Below are 16,532 nucleotides of genomic sequence, written 5' to 3' on the forward strand. Positions count from 1 at the left end.
TAATTATTGAGACAGAAAGTATGTTTATACTGGATGTACAGGCCTTGAATATCAGCCTTTCTGAGGTGTAAACTAAAAAATTTTAGTGCACTCTGAAGAACTGAGCAGACTTGTTTGCCATATGAATTGTAGTGCGAAGGGCTCTTTAGAGACAGAGTAAGTTTACCTTTGGGCTCTTGTTTTTCTTACTTTTTTTTTATTTTTAATCAAAGGTGGGACTAATCGGACAGACGCTCCTGCTACTAATAACGTGCCACCTAGTACAGAATCAGAAACTGCAATGGAAGTAGACGGTTCTGAACAACTTCCATCATCTTCCTCTTCTACAATGTCAGCCCAAGCTCCTTCAACATCATCTTCAACAGAAAGTCCACCTTCAACTTCATTATTGTCCTCTCCTGATAATGAACAAAGGCCTTCTTTAGGGGCCTCAGCTCAACCTGTGCTCCATCAGTCTGGTGAGAAGTCCATCTTGTCATTGTGTGTGAAAAATGCTTTCAGTAAGAAACAATTTTATTTTAGGGTATTTTGGGTAATTGATCTCAATCTGTTTTCTTTCTTGCACACCGTTAATGAGACTAGGTATTTTATAGTTATCAAATGACTCCAGCTGTGGTTTAAAGAACGAGTGAAACCATCAACTGTATATATTTGTCTGAAGAAGGAATTTCAAAGGGGATAACCAGTGTAGTCTTTTGAAGTAGAAATAAAAAACTGTGGCTTGTTCTTTCTAAATTCACCATTCTCTTTGTGGAGTTTAAGTAACATTACACTTTCTTCAGCTGTGATTTGACTGTAGCAGCATCAGTGCAACGAATAGCACAACCTATGCCTGTTATAATTAGAGGAAGCAGAGAATGTCTCCTGCGGTAGGAGTCTACATCCTCAGCGTTTCAGTCAGCAATGTTATTTTCTTGCTTCTCAAAAGTATCTGGATAGACAGTGCTCATCTAGCATGATATTCCATTATTGGTTAATAGATTATGCCTACATACTGATTTTTAAGTTTGTGTATCTTGAAGAAACTAGTCTGTATTTAATACAGACTTACATTCTTATTGTGGGGAAAAAAGAAGTACATTCCACTGTCAATGTCAGAAACTTATTTAGGTAGTAAGAGAGCTTTTACTTGCTCTTTTCCATCTCTATGCAGGAAAAGATGCTACAGTCCTTAGAGTTAAGTATTTGCACAAGAATTTATTTTTTAAAGTGAGTTTCTAGGTCTCAAAGTTGTGGTAGAAAGGCTGATGTGATCCAAAACACCTACAGGTTCAGACTTGATTATTTTAAAATCCTGTGGGTTTTGTATAAATTCACCTTTTGTCTTGTACCAATTCTGTTGTAAAAAATCAAGATCTTTGTCATTGGAAAAGATGACTGATAGCATCTTCAGACCCTAAACTGGATTCTTTAGAGTAAAGGAGAGATGGGGATTTCCCATGGGAAAGTGTGCCATTCAGTGGACTGTGGCTGCTGCAGCAAAAATCTTTGGGACAGGTGAAAAATGATTAGCTGTCTGGTATCTGAAAGACAGGGAAGCTGAAGACCTAAGTTGAAATTTGTTAAATGGATCATTTTCGCCCTTTCAAACCTTGCAATTAATCTGATACTTATTTAAGGGAAATAAACAGTGAGCAGAAGCATGACAATACACACAGTCCAGACACTATTTCTAGAATAAGTGAATGCTTGAAAATTTATTTAGTAGCACAGGCTTTAAGTCACCTATATTTTTCATTAGTATTGGTGTCACCTTGCTGCAATCTGAAGCTTTTCACAGTACACACACAAAAAATTGTTTTAAGGCATTTACTCTAATTTATTGTAACCCAATTAGCTGCCACTGTCTTTGGTACAGAGGGATAGCCACCAAGAACACACGTATCATTACCAAGGGTTCATTTTGATCTACTTATTTTTTTAAGTATATGATATATTCTGGAGTTTACACTGGCCAGGAGAGTATGTCCCATATTAAAAATATTTGCCTCAGGCTATGCCATTGAAACTTTGTGGGTTGCATAGTGATAATGCACTAGAGAGCATTTCTGGAATTATGATGCATTTTCTGTCCTGTATTTTAAAGAATGCTTGCTGACTAGAAAAAATATTTTCCTCTTTTTCTCTGAATCTGTCTGAATTTCTAAGTAAAAGTTTATTCTGCTAGCATGAAGATGAAGTTACTATTTCTTAATCCAGCTCTTCTCTAAGAGCATTTCCTCTTTCCCAGTGTTACTTGGGACTTCAGACTCTCCACATTCAGTTTTGAAAGGTGTAGTGGAGGTTGTTTTGTTGACAGACAGTGCATACTTTCTTATTTACTGTATAATGTTTGATAGGTTCTTTGACTACACCTAAACAGGGTGTCAGATTGGCTGCTGACCCTTTAAAAAGGAAAAAAAAAAGTCACCATCACCCACCCCACCCCAAACTCACAGAAACAAACAAACAAACAAAACCTTATCTGGTATTCTTTATTGCTATATGCAGATTTTAGTGTTAGGACCAGGTGTCATTTTTAAATTGTTTACAGGACTCCTACAGGAGGAAACTTAATGGTACTGTACATTTACACACCTAGTAAGCATCTTGTCTAGTTTGCACTGCTTTTAAAACATTTAAGTTACTGTAAAACAAGTCTTTCAATAACATGGGCAAGTTCAGGAAGAGGGGAAGCTCCTGGGCAGAGGGAGCAGGTCATGGCAGAGCAGTAGCAGTGTGTTTATTAATGGGTAGACTTGAATGTGAATTTCCATTTTGCAGTGTTTGTGTACTTATGTAACCCATGATGGTTCTCAGTTATGAGATTTTATTTACAGTCTCTAGTCTGTAGATGTGAAAACACTGCACTCTGCGTCAAGAACAGGATTCCCTGAGTTTGTTTAGCTGCATTTAGAGGTGAATAAAACCTGTTGCTTTTTGGGTAACAGGATAGGGAAAGTGGTAATAGGAATAGTAGTTTAAATACAGTGGGTTGAGTAGGAAGAGCAGATAGAGGTGTGTTGGCTTTCAGCCATCATTTTTCATAAAGTGGTGGTTGAAACAAGTTTGAATATTGTAGCAAAGAGTTAGCAAATTAAGAATATGTTTTCAGGTAATGATTTATTTAGATCTGGAGTATTAATTCATACTACAGAATGGAACAGGCTTATAAACAACTTCCCATAAATCATTTCTACAGATTTCTGTACTGAACACAGGTGCTGGTGGTAATCCTGTCTTTGAAATAGCAATACCTTTGCATATGTGTTATAATTGAGATATATTGTTGGTATGGTGTTCCAGGAAATATGCCATGTGGCAAGCATTTGAGCTTCTACATCTGAATTACTTACATCGTCTCTTAATGTTTGAAAAAAGTACATGTTCAAAATAGTACAAAAATGGTTCGGTGCTGGAGCTTGTTGGGATAAGTCTTTTTATCAGAATGTACATTCTAGAGTAATACAGTTTGAGTAAGTTGCAAATAATCAACAAGACCAGTACAAAATCTCAGTAGCCTGTTCTTGTCAGTATGATTGAATAATTTTTTTATTCAGAACAATTGCTGGAGATTTTCATGCTTGTCACTAAGGAAAAAAGTAACAAATTTATTTTGTTGCCCTGCTTGGCCCATTCAGTGGAAACCATTAATTCTTTTTTTTTACATGATTTTCAATATGCTGTGGTTTTAAACCACAAATAAAGATGATATATAACAAACCGTAAAACGTAATAATGCTTTTTTTCCCCATAAATAACATTCCAGATACACGTTGGTACCATTAGGAGGGGAGGTAGGGGGGCAATTGACTATTTGGGACAAAGCTTAATCTTAATATGTGTTCTAATTTAAGGTAGCTTTGCTTTTAAATTTGGAATGAGAAAGTGGCAATAGCTGTTTTTTTTCTTTCCATTTCTCTTTTCTCACTCCATTTGCTGGCAAAATAAACATTTGCTTAGAGATTCTGAAATGTGTTCAAAGGTGTTGTCATTGAGCGTATTCAGGATAGTGGTTATCTCTTTACATTTTGAATTGTAGTTCTTGTTACAACTTAAATTGTAACTGTCTCTGGACTGAGTGGAACTGAATCAGCAGCAAGTATTGAAAACTGCAATTTTAGACATCATTGAAATTTCCTTAAAAGCATTTTCTAGACTGTTTGGAGTTCTAATTTCCATAAATGTTCATGGCACATGAAAAGTATTCATAGCAAATCTCTTTGACATATTCCTTTCAGGAAGTTTATCTTTTTCCTTCATGTTACACCTCATCAACCATAAAATAGCAGGATGTATTTCCCAGAAGTGATGTTAGGCTAAGGACATTAGAGCACGCATCTATTTGATATTAACTGGTGCCTGCCACTAATTTTTGAATGATTGGATTATGTCTTTGTGTTTGTTTCTTTTTATGAAAGTTTAAATTTAAAATTTGCTTGCTTCACTGAGTGAATAAGGGTTACAGAATACTTGTAAAGCTTTTGCTTGGATGAAAGGTTATAGGCCAATGGAATGCTCTCTAGTATTTTAACATTTCATAATACTGATTTTTTTTTTTCTTTGCATATTCCCTCATATCTACAGAATACTCCAGATTGCCCTTCATGAAAGTACTTTCAGGATAGGCCTAGTAGTTCATAGCAGAACTAGCTAGAGCATTTGATGTGAATATTTAAGTCTGAATTAGCTTCTCTACCCTACTATTTTGTAGATGAGAGCAGTTCAGCAGTGGTTCAGGTCAATGTTGTGCTTCAGCTATTGCTAATAAAGACAATATGTCTTGTATAAAAAGAAGTGCTTGCTGTACAGCACTAAAGTAAGTGGAGGAGATCTGCAAAGAGCATGGAAAGAATTAAAAATTACTTGGACACCTAGTTTTATAGCGGTTTGCAAAAAATACTGTTAATCAGACAGTGCACTGGTGTATGCCAAAATGGTACAACTAACGAATAAAAACAAAAGGGTGAAAACAGTGAAGTCTTTGAAGACGGAACTGAAAGGATAGTCTGTTAAGAGAATTATACTAAGGATTGTTTATGATCCAATAAATTACATTTTCTCTAGGACCACTTAACAGTGTTTTCAGACTTTTTGAATCCTCACCCACTGGGAAAGACGGAGATATAAAAAATGAGTTCATAGTTAAAGTGTATTTTTTGGTTAGATGCTGTTCTGCCACCTACTTCCATAGTCCCAGTTCACTTCTTTCGCAGGTTTGTTTTGATCAAAATTGTACTGCATTATTATTTTTTTCACATCAGGAAGCTGTCACATTCATTTTGAAAATTTACCTGTAGACCACAGTTGCATCATTTTACACCATGAGTATTCTCATTTGTTATGTGTGTTAGGAACAAGAAAATAAATTCTAATGTTGTTTGCTTTGTTTTGAATCACTCAGGATCTATTTATTCTCATTAAATAGTTCTTTGTTAAATGATTGAAGTGTTGGAGATGGGGAGGGAGGTGTATTGTGTGACATGAATCCTGAACTTCTAAGTCCTGTGATTCATGCATTTAGGAAGATAAAAACAATTTCAATATTTCATTTTATAATTTCTGGATGTTATTAAATGACTTACATAAATTTTTTCACTGTAATTAAGTTGGTATCTGTTGCTTCTCTTTGGTCAGTACCCCACCACTCCTCCCTCTTCTGTATATTGTATGTTCAATGCTTCTTTCTTTTACATACCTTTCTTTTCCCCCCCCTCCTTGTTTGTCAGAGTTAATGGGACCTGAGTTAGCTATAATCCGTAGGGGTCTACAGCGGCTGAGGCTTAAGAAGGCAGAACAACAGAGACAGCGAGAGCTAGCTGAGGGTTCAGCACCACAGTCCTCCTCCTCTGATCAGTCCTCCTCTAAGGGCTCCTCACAGAACCCTCAGACATCAGGTTATCATTTGTCAAGATTTCTTAAGCAGCTAATGTAGTTGTAGTTTGTGCTGCTGCTGTTTGCTGAGATGCTTCTCTTCCAGAACAAGACAGTTAATGCATTTGCTGCTTGTCTTGCCTTGCATGTGGTGGTGTTTATCATCACATGGTTAGGGAAGGAGTAATACTGACAGTTTTCATTTATGTAACATATTTGAATTACTTAGCTAAATGATACTATATGGAGAAGGCTTCCTAGGTGCATGGTATCGGGTATGTGCAATGTTTGTTAGAGCAGTTGAGCGAGAAATTGCTGTGTCCTGAACAGACTAAGGTACTTAATGCACTTGAAATTGTGTTTTGGTGTTAACTGTATCCAATGGTAACATTTAAGACTTGGCTTTGGTTTAGCATTTTTTCTAAATCAGGGTAGCAATTCAGTAAAACAGAATTTTGGCACTCTTAAATATGATGGTTTTACAGTAAGTATAGTGAAAATACTTGTAACAAGCCAAAGTCCCCATTATATGCTCTCCTTTTTTAAACAGAGTGACTTTTAATTTCACCATCCTCTGTCTCTTATCTTAATGAGATTAACAATTATTACAAAAAAGTTTTGGAGATGTTTATAGTAAAGAGACATATTTGAGAAAGTTAGGGTAGAAGCATGCATGTGAATAAAGAGATAAACCCTAAAGCATAAATTTGAAGCAAACTTTGTTATGGCACCATGTAAAAATGAGTGAGCTGCATGCTGTGTGAAAAATCAGGATATTTTGTGTTGAGAAGTAATGTCTAGCGATGTTTCTTCTATGGATAAATTCTGTGACAGTTGATGTTTGGCTAAATTACTTATAAGGATTGTGTCATACATTCACAGCCTGACTTGCTGTAGTTTCATCTGTTCATTTATCTGGAGCCTTACAGAACAATTTGATGTAACAGTGGCTAGTGCTCTAGCTACAATATGTAGTTACCGAATTTTGAATAACTTCCTACACTAGAAAATTCTACAGTGAGTTTTCAGAATGTTTTGAAACAAGTAGATTCTGGAGGGCTGTGTGCTTATCCAAGGGATGGGTGGCCATAGGTGCCTGTTGCCTGTAGGAGGAGAACAAAAAAGACAATGGAGCAGTGTCCTTGCAGGTGACTGTTTTTTCCTGCCAGAAAAAAAAAACCCTACCAAAAAGCTACCAATTTTTTTTATCAAGCTGATTATCAGAATTTATTGATTCAAGGATATATATTGATAAAGGCAAAACCATAACTAACACTTAAAGTCAATAGAACTTGATCTTCCATTTTCTTTGTCAAATGACTTATAAAAGATTTTTTTCACTAAATTATTTCCCATTGAATTGAAGGTGGAAAAAATGTTTGGTTACAACCATCTCTAGAATTTTCAGCTGGAGGTAAATCTGTGGATATTTTACTTCCTCTGAAGTTTGTGTTGGTCTGGGTTTCGCTTGATATGATCTTGCCCATCTCAGTGCTCCTTCAAGGATGCAGTGTAATTCTTTACTCCTGATTGCTTGTGGGTCACATACTGTAGGATCCATACTGACACAAGTTTGAAGCTTTAAGCTGAGTAACTGCTATGACTGGGAGTCAGAAATATATTACACAGAATCACAGGATGTTCAGGGTTGGAAGGGACCTCTGTGGGTCATCTAGTCCAACCCCCCTGCTGAAGCAGGGTCACCTACAGCAGGCTGCACAGGACCTTGTCCAGGTGGGTCTTGAATATCTCCAGAGAAGGAGACTCCACAACCTCCCTGGGCAGCCTGTTCCAGTGCACCGTCACCCTCGGAGTGAAGAAGTTCTTCCTCATGTTCAGATGGAACTTCCTCTGCTTCAGTTTGTGCCCATTGCCCCTTGTCCTGTCACTGGGCACCACTGAAAAGAGTCTGGCCCCATCCTCCTGACACCCACCCTTGAGATATTTATAAACATTTATTAGGTCCCCTCTCAGCCTTCTCTTCTTCAGGCTGAACAAGCCCAGCTCAGCTTCTCCTCGCAGGAGAGATGCTCCAGTCCCCTCACCATCCTCGTAGCCCTCCGTTGGACTCTCTCCAGTAGCTCTTCATCTTTCTTGAAGTGGGGAGCCCAGAACTGGACACAGTACTCCAGATGAGGCCTCACTAGGGCATTGTAGAGGGGAAGGAGAACCTCCCTTGACCTGTTGGCCACACTCCTCCTAATGCATCCCAGGATCCCATTAGGTTTCTTGGCAGCCAGAGCACACTGCTGGCTCATGGTTAACCTGTCATCCACCAGGACACCCAGGTCCCTCTCCACAGAGCTGCTCTCCAGCAAGTCCACCCTAAGCCTGTACTGATGCATGGGGTTGTTCCCCCCCAGGTGCAGGACCCTGCACTTGCCCTTGTTGAACCTCATCAGGTTCCTCTCTGCCCAACTTTCCAGCCTGTCCAGGTCACGCTGAATGGCAGCACAGCCTTCCGGTGTATCTACCACACCTCCCAGCTTGGTGTCATCAGCAAACTTGCTGAGGGTACATTCTAACTCTTCATCCAGGTCATTAATGAAGAGGTTAAACAAGACTGGGCCCAGTAGTGATCCCTTGAGGGACACCACTAGTTACCAGCCTCCAACTAGACTCAGCGCCGCTGATGACAAGCCTCTGAGTTCTGCCATTCAGCCAGTTCTCAATCCACCTCACCGACCACTCATCCAGCCCACACTTCCTGAGCTTCCCTAGGAGGATATCATGGGAGACTGTGTCGAAAGCCTTGCTGAAGTCGAGGTAGACAACATCCATGGCTCTCCCTTCGTCTACCCAGCCAGTCATGTCATCGTAGAAAGCTATCAGATTGGTCAGGCATGATTTCCCATTGGTGAATCCATGCTGACTACTCCTGATAACCTTCTTTTCCTCCACTTGCTTGTTGATTACCTCCAGGATAAGCTGCTCCATCACCTTTCCCAGGATGGAGGTGAGGCTGACCGGCCTGTAGTTCCCTGGGTCCTCCTTCTTGCCCTTTTTGAAGATTGGAGTGACACTGGCCTTTCTCCAGTCCTTGGGCGTCTCTCCTGTCCTCCAGGACCTCTCAAAGATGATGAAGAGTGGCTCAGCAGTGACATCCGCCAGCTCCCTCAGCACTCGTGGGTGCATTCCATCGGGGCCCATGGATTTGTGGACATCCAGATCGCTTAAGCGATCTCTCATACAGTCCTCCTCGACCTAGGGAAAGTCATCCTCTCTGTGGGCTTCTTCTCTTACCTCCAGGGCCAGGATTCCTGAGGGCCTGTCTTGGCACTGAAGACTGAAGCAAAGAAGGCATTCAGTAGCTCTGCCTTCTCTGCATCCTCCGTCACCAGGACACCCGCCTCATCCAGCAGCGGCCCCAAATTGTCCCTAGCCTTCCTTTTGCTGCTGATGTAGTTGAAGAAGCCCTTCTTGTTGTTTTTGACATCCCTTGCCAGCTTCATTTCCAGGTGGGCCTTGGCAGTCCTCATCACATCCCTGCACGCTCTGACCACATTCCTGTACTCATCCCAAGTGGCCTGTCCTTCTTTCCACATTCATGGACCTTTCTCTTCCACCTGAGCTCCGCTAGAAGCTCCTTGTTCAACCATGCAGGTCTCCTGCGTCCTTTGCTAGATTTCTTTCTCAGGGGGATGCACCGCTCCTGAGCATGGAGGAAGTGACGTTTAAACAGTGACCAGCACTCTTGGACCCCTCTGCCTTCGAGAGCCCTGGCCCACAGGATTCCTCCCAGTAGCTTCTTTGAAGAGCCAAAGTTAGCCCTCCTGAGGTCCAAGGTTTTGATCCTACTTATTGCCCTGCTTCCTACATGCAGGATCCTGTACTCCACCATTTCATGGTCACTGCAGGCGAGTCTACCTCCAACCTTCACGTCCTCAACCAGTCCCTTCTTGTTTGTTAATAGAAGGTCCAGCAAAGCACCTTTCCTTGTTGGTTCCTCCACCACTTGCATCAGAAAGTTATCATCGATGCTCTGTAGGAACCTCCTGGTTTGTGAATGCCTAGCTGTATGGTCTTCCCAGCTGATGTCAGGGTGGTTGAAGTCCCCCACGAGAACCAGGGCCTGTGACTGTGAGGCTGCTTGCAGCTGCCTGTAGAAGGCCTCATCGACTTCCTCTTCCTGGTCAGGTGGCCTGTAATACACGCCCACCGTAATGTCACCCTTATGAACCTGTCCCTTAATTCTAACTCATAAGCTCTCAACTTGTTCCTCATCTGCCCCCAGGCAAAGCTCAATGCATTCCAGTTGCTCCCTCACATACAGAGCAATTCCACCACCTCTCCTTGTTGGCCTGTCTTTCCTAAAGACCCTGTAGCCATCCATGACAGCATGCCAGTCATGCGAGTTGTCCCACCGCGTTTCTGTGATGGCGACCAAGTCGTAGCTGTCCTGCTGTATAATGGCTTCCAGCTCCTCCTGTTTATTGCCCATGCTACGTGTGTTGGTATAGACACACTTGAGCTGGGCTGTCAGTCTCACTCCTGACACTGGCACGCCAAGCCTGGGCTCATCCCTAGTGAGCTGGGCAATGTCCCCTTCCCCCTTCGAACCTAGTTTAAAGCCCTCTCAATGAGCCCCGCCAGCTCGTGGCCAAGAATCCTTTTTCCCCTTTGAGATAGCTGCGATCCACCTGTCGCCAGCAGGCCCGGTGCTGTGTACACCTCCCCATGGTCAAAGAAGCCAAAAAAAATATTGGAGTTAGTTTGGATCCCATCGCTACTTCTTGGAGTTTTGAGTTCCTATGTGCTTTGAGTTTTAAGGGAGCTAATGGTAAGGTCCAATTGTTATGTATGGGATCACCAGGGAACCACAGAACACATACATAGTCTTGGAGAAAACTAGTATTCAAATATTTACCTCATTCTTGATGTGGTGGCAATGAGTTTGCAAATTTAACCATTTTACTTGTTAACTGATTGCTTTGAAAGGTAGATTCACTTAGCACTACAGAAACATTTCTTTCTAGGGAGAGGAAGTGGGAACGGTTTTGCTACCTGACCTCCATCTCATTAGGATGTGTATCTTTTTGCTGTTTGTTCTGGTCAGTGGGATTTGCTACCTTCAGTATTATAGATAGGGGAAGATTTAAAGTGAGGAATTCAAATTTAAATATTTAATGTGTTTGGTCAACTATTGCTCAAGAAATTTGATAAAAGATTACATTACCTTTTCCTTTTTACTAGTATGTGTAAATACAAGAAATTACTGTTGTGCTTCATCAGCTTCTTTCATTGTTTTCCTCCTTCTTCCCCTATTATGGTAGGGAACAAATGAAACCCCTTTCTTTTGATGGGGGAATCCAGATCATCTTTGCGTTATCTATTTACTTTTTAAGATTTCTGCATGCTGGACATGGAAATATTCTCTGTATTTGCTTATTTCTTTTCATGCAAGTCACTTTGTTTTGTTCCCTTTTTCTGACCTCCTAAGACTCATTTTTGGAAGATGCATACCCGCAATCTATTCCTGTGGAAAACTAGAGCTGCAGATTTTTGGTCTCTTGCTTCTCCATAGAAAAAGTTGTTTTCCAATCCTAGGGTAAGTTGGCATTTCAGAAATGTGGTAGGAGAAAAAGAAGTTCTTAGTTTTGTTTTGTTTTTCTAATAATAAATTCCCATACAGAGACAATCTCTATCTTTTTCCTGCAAGGCTGTCTTTGATGCCCTGTCTTGAGGCAGTTGTTCTTTTTTCAGGCACATACTAGCTGTAAATTTTCAAACAAAAAATTACAACCCGAAGTGTGTCTGCCATTATGTGAAATGGCATCATAGCCTCTGGCCCAGGGTTGAAAGTTCTTAATCCCTACTTTGGCAAAACTTGTATGATTTACACTTGCAATTTTGGGGGGGAATTTAGTGTGAAACTTAAGGTCATTTCTTCTGACCTGTATTTCATTGTTAATCCTTATCTTTGCAATCACAGAAGTTCAGTTATAGCTATAGACACAGAGTGGAGAAAAAATCATGTAAGAAATTACCAGTAGAAAATGTCAAGAAAGCTTTTACAGGTTTCATAGAAATTTAGATTGCGTGGTAGTTGTTGTGTCCTAGTCTGAGGACTTGTAATAGTTACATGAGGATTTGTAAGCTGGGACTGGAATAGTTAACCTTCAGTATTTAGAAAAATATGGTCAAAAGTTTGTTGTTGTTACTGAATGTGAAAGTGAGTTAACAGAGTAATGATTCACAGTGGGCTGATTTGACATGGAGGAAAAAGATGCTTCATCCTCAGATTGCAAAGAGACTTTGTTTTAGTGGATACCTCTCCGTAAGTATTGTGTAAATTTGGTGGAGTTTTAGAAGCAGTATATGCTGCGTGTATCAGGTCTATTTTGTCTTCCAGCCTTTGCTTAGGTATTGAGCGTATTCAGATTTTTTTGATAGCCACTTTGATTAGGGAACTATGGTGATTTGGATAATTAGGGGTTTTTTTTGTTATGTACTTTCTCCAACAAAGACTAGTTTTGACTTACATTTTTGTGAGTAGATCAGTGTAGTATTTAAGAACCTGTGCAGTGTTTAAATAACTACAAAGTAAACCTTTTTAATCTGTTATTAGTGCTGGTCTGCCCAGTGTTGATATGCTATGTATGCATCGCCATTACCTTACATTGCTCTTTTTGAGAACTTTCGGTGAACCAAATTCAATTTGAGAAGTTACAGAAACATGAACCAGCTGATATTGAAGTGAAAAAGTAGAAATAAATCGGTATTATAGATCAGTGTGCGTCAGGGGTTCCTGTAGTGGTCAGTGTGCGTAATCTTACCCACAAAAATATAAAGTAATGTGAACCTTTATTTTTTTTGAGGAAAATTTAATTTGATTTAGACTGCATTTATTGTGGAATAAAGACATATACATGTGCATGTGGACACACTGCAGAACCTGTGATGCACGTTGCCCTGGTTTTTTTTTTTTCATTTTGGTTGTTTCAAAAGTCTGTGTGGTCAGTGTCTGGAACAAATTGGACCTTAATTTCTGTGTTAAAGCTTGCTGCAAAGAACAAGATTACTGCAGTTTTTATTACTAGGTTCTTTGCATTCTTTGTAAACACCCAGGTGTAGAAATGTGTCCATTTGAAGTCCAAAATATGTAACTGAGAGCTTACTTACTGTGCAAAGCAATTACTCCTAGTTATTAAATATTTCATTTCTTAGATTAAGGTCCACTATATTTCATTTCTTAGATTAAGGTCCACTATATGTGCCACGTTTAGGACTTTAAAAGCAGGTCTCTTCTTCACACTGCTTCAGTCCAGACTCTCACACTGGAGCTGATGTTATAGTGATAGAAGGAGGAAATTTTTTTTTAACCATAACAATAGAGGTGGCATGCTAATATTTTGCTGAAGTCAGATGTTGATTGCCCAAACTTTAGGAAGATCCTTCAGCGTGTAACTGGCTTTAAAATTATCTTCTATTTTCTGTTTGAGGTTCCCCAAATTTATGAATCTCCAGTTCCCTCTTTAAGTGGTGTTCCAGTTTAGAATGTACTGGTGACATTAGAGCCAGTGGTGAACTGCATTGGAATGTAGACTCAGCCTATGAAGGCTCAGGTAAGAGTTTGGATTTTTGTTTGTTTTTTTAACTATATGGCACAATTTTGGTAATATTTTTTTCAAAAGCTTTATCAGAAATGATGAAAGTACTTTTTCAGAATTTTTACAAAACAAAGCCATATATTAAAAAAAGAGGCATTTACCTGAACTTCGCTAGGCTGGTTTCGTGGTCACATTTATTGCCCTGCCTGAGCTGTGGGGTTCCAGACCGCAGTGCCACTTCGAGGGATGCTGGTGATCTGTGACATCAGGGGACTGGAAAAAGGAAAAAAAAGTGAGTTTAAAATTACTACAAACTGGGCTGTTTTCTTAACCATGTTAACTGGAATATTTAGGATGCGCTTCTTATGTGTTGTTTAAAAATTGTCATATTACAAGTGAAATGCATTCACAAAGTTGTAAGCAGACATCAAAATAATAGTGAAATGTGGGAGGTTTAAGCCTACCTTGGCATGGACTACTACCTAGAAAATTTTTCATTTTCACTTACGTAATTGAATGATGCACATGGTAAAACACACCTACTTTTTACTTATTGTTGTATAATATGAGGTTGTAATAAAATTTAGAAGTGCTGGTAAGGACAGTAAATGTAATTTCTTATGTTTATAATTAAAATATGTTAGTTTAGGCATATTTCTTCTGTTCACCTTGGTCTGAATTAAAGAGCTGATGAGATTAGCTTTTCCAGCCAAGTCAAATGTTTGGCAGTATGGTACACTTTTAAAAAAGGACATAGATGCTTACAGAAAGAACTGGAGCACAAGAACAGAGCGCAACCAAGAATCACTGTCTTCTATCATTAGTCTTCTCGGCTGGCTGTCCAAGACCACCCCTCTCTTTAGCACTTTTGATACAAGTTAATCCCAGCACAGGCTTCATAACTGTGAGTCTGTGATCAAAGCCAGCCCTCTCCTTGAGAGAGGCGTACTGATTCCTGTGCTGAGTCAGCTGGAATACAAGTAGGTCATCTTACAACATGGTACATCTTTACATCAGCTTTTTGCTCTGATTTACATTCTGAAACGTGGATTACTACACCACTGAAAAATTCTGCTGTAAATACTTCTCTTCTAAATTAGAAATTGTATGTAGAGCACACTTCAGTTATGTAAAGTGAAATATATTAATGTTACAAGTCTCATACTGGAGAGCTACGTCCCATCTAAATCTACATGACAAATTTTGTGGCCTGGCGTAGGTGTGTTTGGTGCAAGGCATGAGCATGGCTGAACAAAGGTGAGGACAAAATTTTATGTTCCCCGGTTACGGAAATAAAATGTATAAGCCCAGTTACCAAAAGAAGACAGCCTCCAAAACACACTGCGCTTGCCTCCGACTCTTCTGGTCTCTGTTCTTCACGCCTCCCCTCCCCTACGCTAGGTATCAGTGTAACAAAGGAGCAGGCTTGATTCTTGCACCAATGGCTGGGAAGGAAGTATCACTTGAGGATATATATTTAAATCCACTGTGTCAATTTAGTAGGTTTTATAGCTGTACTACAGATAGGTCATGCTCGTGATTCTGGCCCAAACCTGGAAGTGACCTTCCTGTAGGAGTGTGTTACTTCATTGCTTTCCTTGTATAGGATTTAAATTTATGTTAAAATGTCTTTAGCATGCTGTGATGTTGGCAGACTGTGATTCAGTTTATAATACAGGATATTAAATCCTTTTAGCTTAGCATGAATTTATTTATAACAGAACATTAACAAATGGAACCAAGATACGGTAGCCTAGCCAGTATCTTTGAAATACCGCACTGATTTATGTACATCAGCTCATCTTAAGGTAATACGGAAGTAAGATCTGGTCTTTAGAGGTGACAAGGAAAATAGACTCACAGAAGACAGTGAAAGTTACAGGTGTCATTTGACTGCACAGTGAATGTGGTGCTGGTGATAGTTATTAACTGGTAGTGTCCAGTGGAAAAAAATGCACTTAACTGCTGAGGGTTTTTTCTTTGCACCCTGCCCCCCCCCCCCCCGTGATCAGATGAGGTTTTTTAGAAGACTGACTGGTGTGGTGCTTTGATAAACTCCTTCTGAAGACACGTTCTCAGTCATCAGATGCCACAGGCGCGTAGCATCTAGGAATGCAGAACTATCGAACTGTCATATGAGTGCGATGTATTTCGGTGCTGTAATGTTTTAAAAACAGTCTTTATGCTGTCATATCTGTGAACAGTCTCATCTTTTACATTTTATGCTCATAGATATAAATATTGAAGATACTGGTATGCCATGGAGTATTTTATGTTAAAGTATAAATCTTCTGAAATTTACGTTTAGCACATGGTTTGAAATACTCGTGTCATTTGGTAGTTGGAGCAAAGGCTTTAGGAGTCATGACTCTTCAGTGTTTTCCCTGAGATGTTAGAAATTTGAAGAACGTAGTAAAATCTTTAGTAATTGACAGGCATTTTTAATATCAACATGTCAGCAAGCTTCCGGCTGTTCAATGACTACCTGAAGAAAAACATAATGATTTGAGACAAGTGGCTTTGCTTCTGTCATGCCTAGAAAATGCAATATGGCTGGCTGCTCATAAAACAAACTCAAAGCTTCCTTATGTTGCTGCTTTTTATTTTTTATTTTAAACTAACATACGATCGTGACATTGCTGTGCAGTTCTCTGCTGCTTATGTTTTAAGTTGAAATCTCGTTTTTGTTTCAGATTCTCCTTCTTCTGTGGTTAACAAACAGCTTGGATCCATGTCACTTGATGAGCAACAGGGTGCGTGTGACAGGAAATGCACTATACCCAGCCATAGCTGATTGCAATGCTTCCTTTTAAAATTGCCTTTCATGATGATAAACAGTCTAAAAATGCTGTTCATCTACATAAAGTAGAATTCTGTAAGCAGATCTGCTGGAAACTCATTTAATTCTCAATATGAGTAAAAGAGTAAGGTTAACTGTTGTTTTGAAAAGCCATCCTATGCTCAATTCTTAATGTGCTCAATGTAGGTACAGTAAATGTCTTATGTACTCGACAGACATTTAGAATATTTTTTTTAAATGCAAAGTAAAATTAATTCTTTAACATTTTTTTCTGAATGGTTCTTCTTGGATCAAAATGTAAATATCAAGATGGAAGTAACTTTTAGTCA

At 39.5% G+C, this 16,532-nt stretch overlaps 1 protein-coding gene across 8 annotated transcripts in view; it reads left to right on the forward strand.

Moving 5' to 3' along the window:
- Positions 1-16,532, forward strand: part of DCAF6 (DDB1 and CUL4 associated factor 6) — a 93,738-nt gene that overhangs the window by 44,984 nt on the left and 32,222 nt on the right. For 3 of the 8 annotated variants that reach the window (XM_075434724.1, XM_075434738.1, XM_075434731.1), the window contains exons 10-12: positions 213-458; positions 5,709-5,876; positions 16,097-16,156. In XM_075434724.1, coding sequence (XP_075290839.1) covers positions 213-458; positions 5,709-5,876; positions 16,097-16,156 — 474 coding nt within the window. The remainder of the gene's footprint in view (positions 1-212; positions 459-5,708; positions 5,877-16,096; positions 16,157-16,532) is intronic. The other 5 variants (XM_075434755.1, XM_075434781.1, XM_075434763.1 and 2 more) reach the window with 3 other exon arrangements.

This window comes from Opisthocomus hoazin, chromosome 1 (genome assembly GCF_030867145.1).
Source record: "Opisthocomus hoazin isolate bOpiHoa1 chromosome 1, bOpiHoa1.hap1, whole genome shotgun sequence".
Classification (NCBI taxonomy): Eukaryota; Metazoa; Chordata; class Aves; order Opisthocomiformes; family Opisthocomidae; genus Opisthocomus; species Opisthocomus hoazin.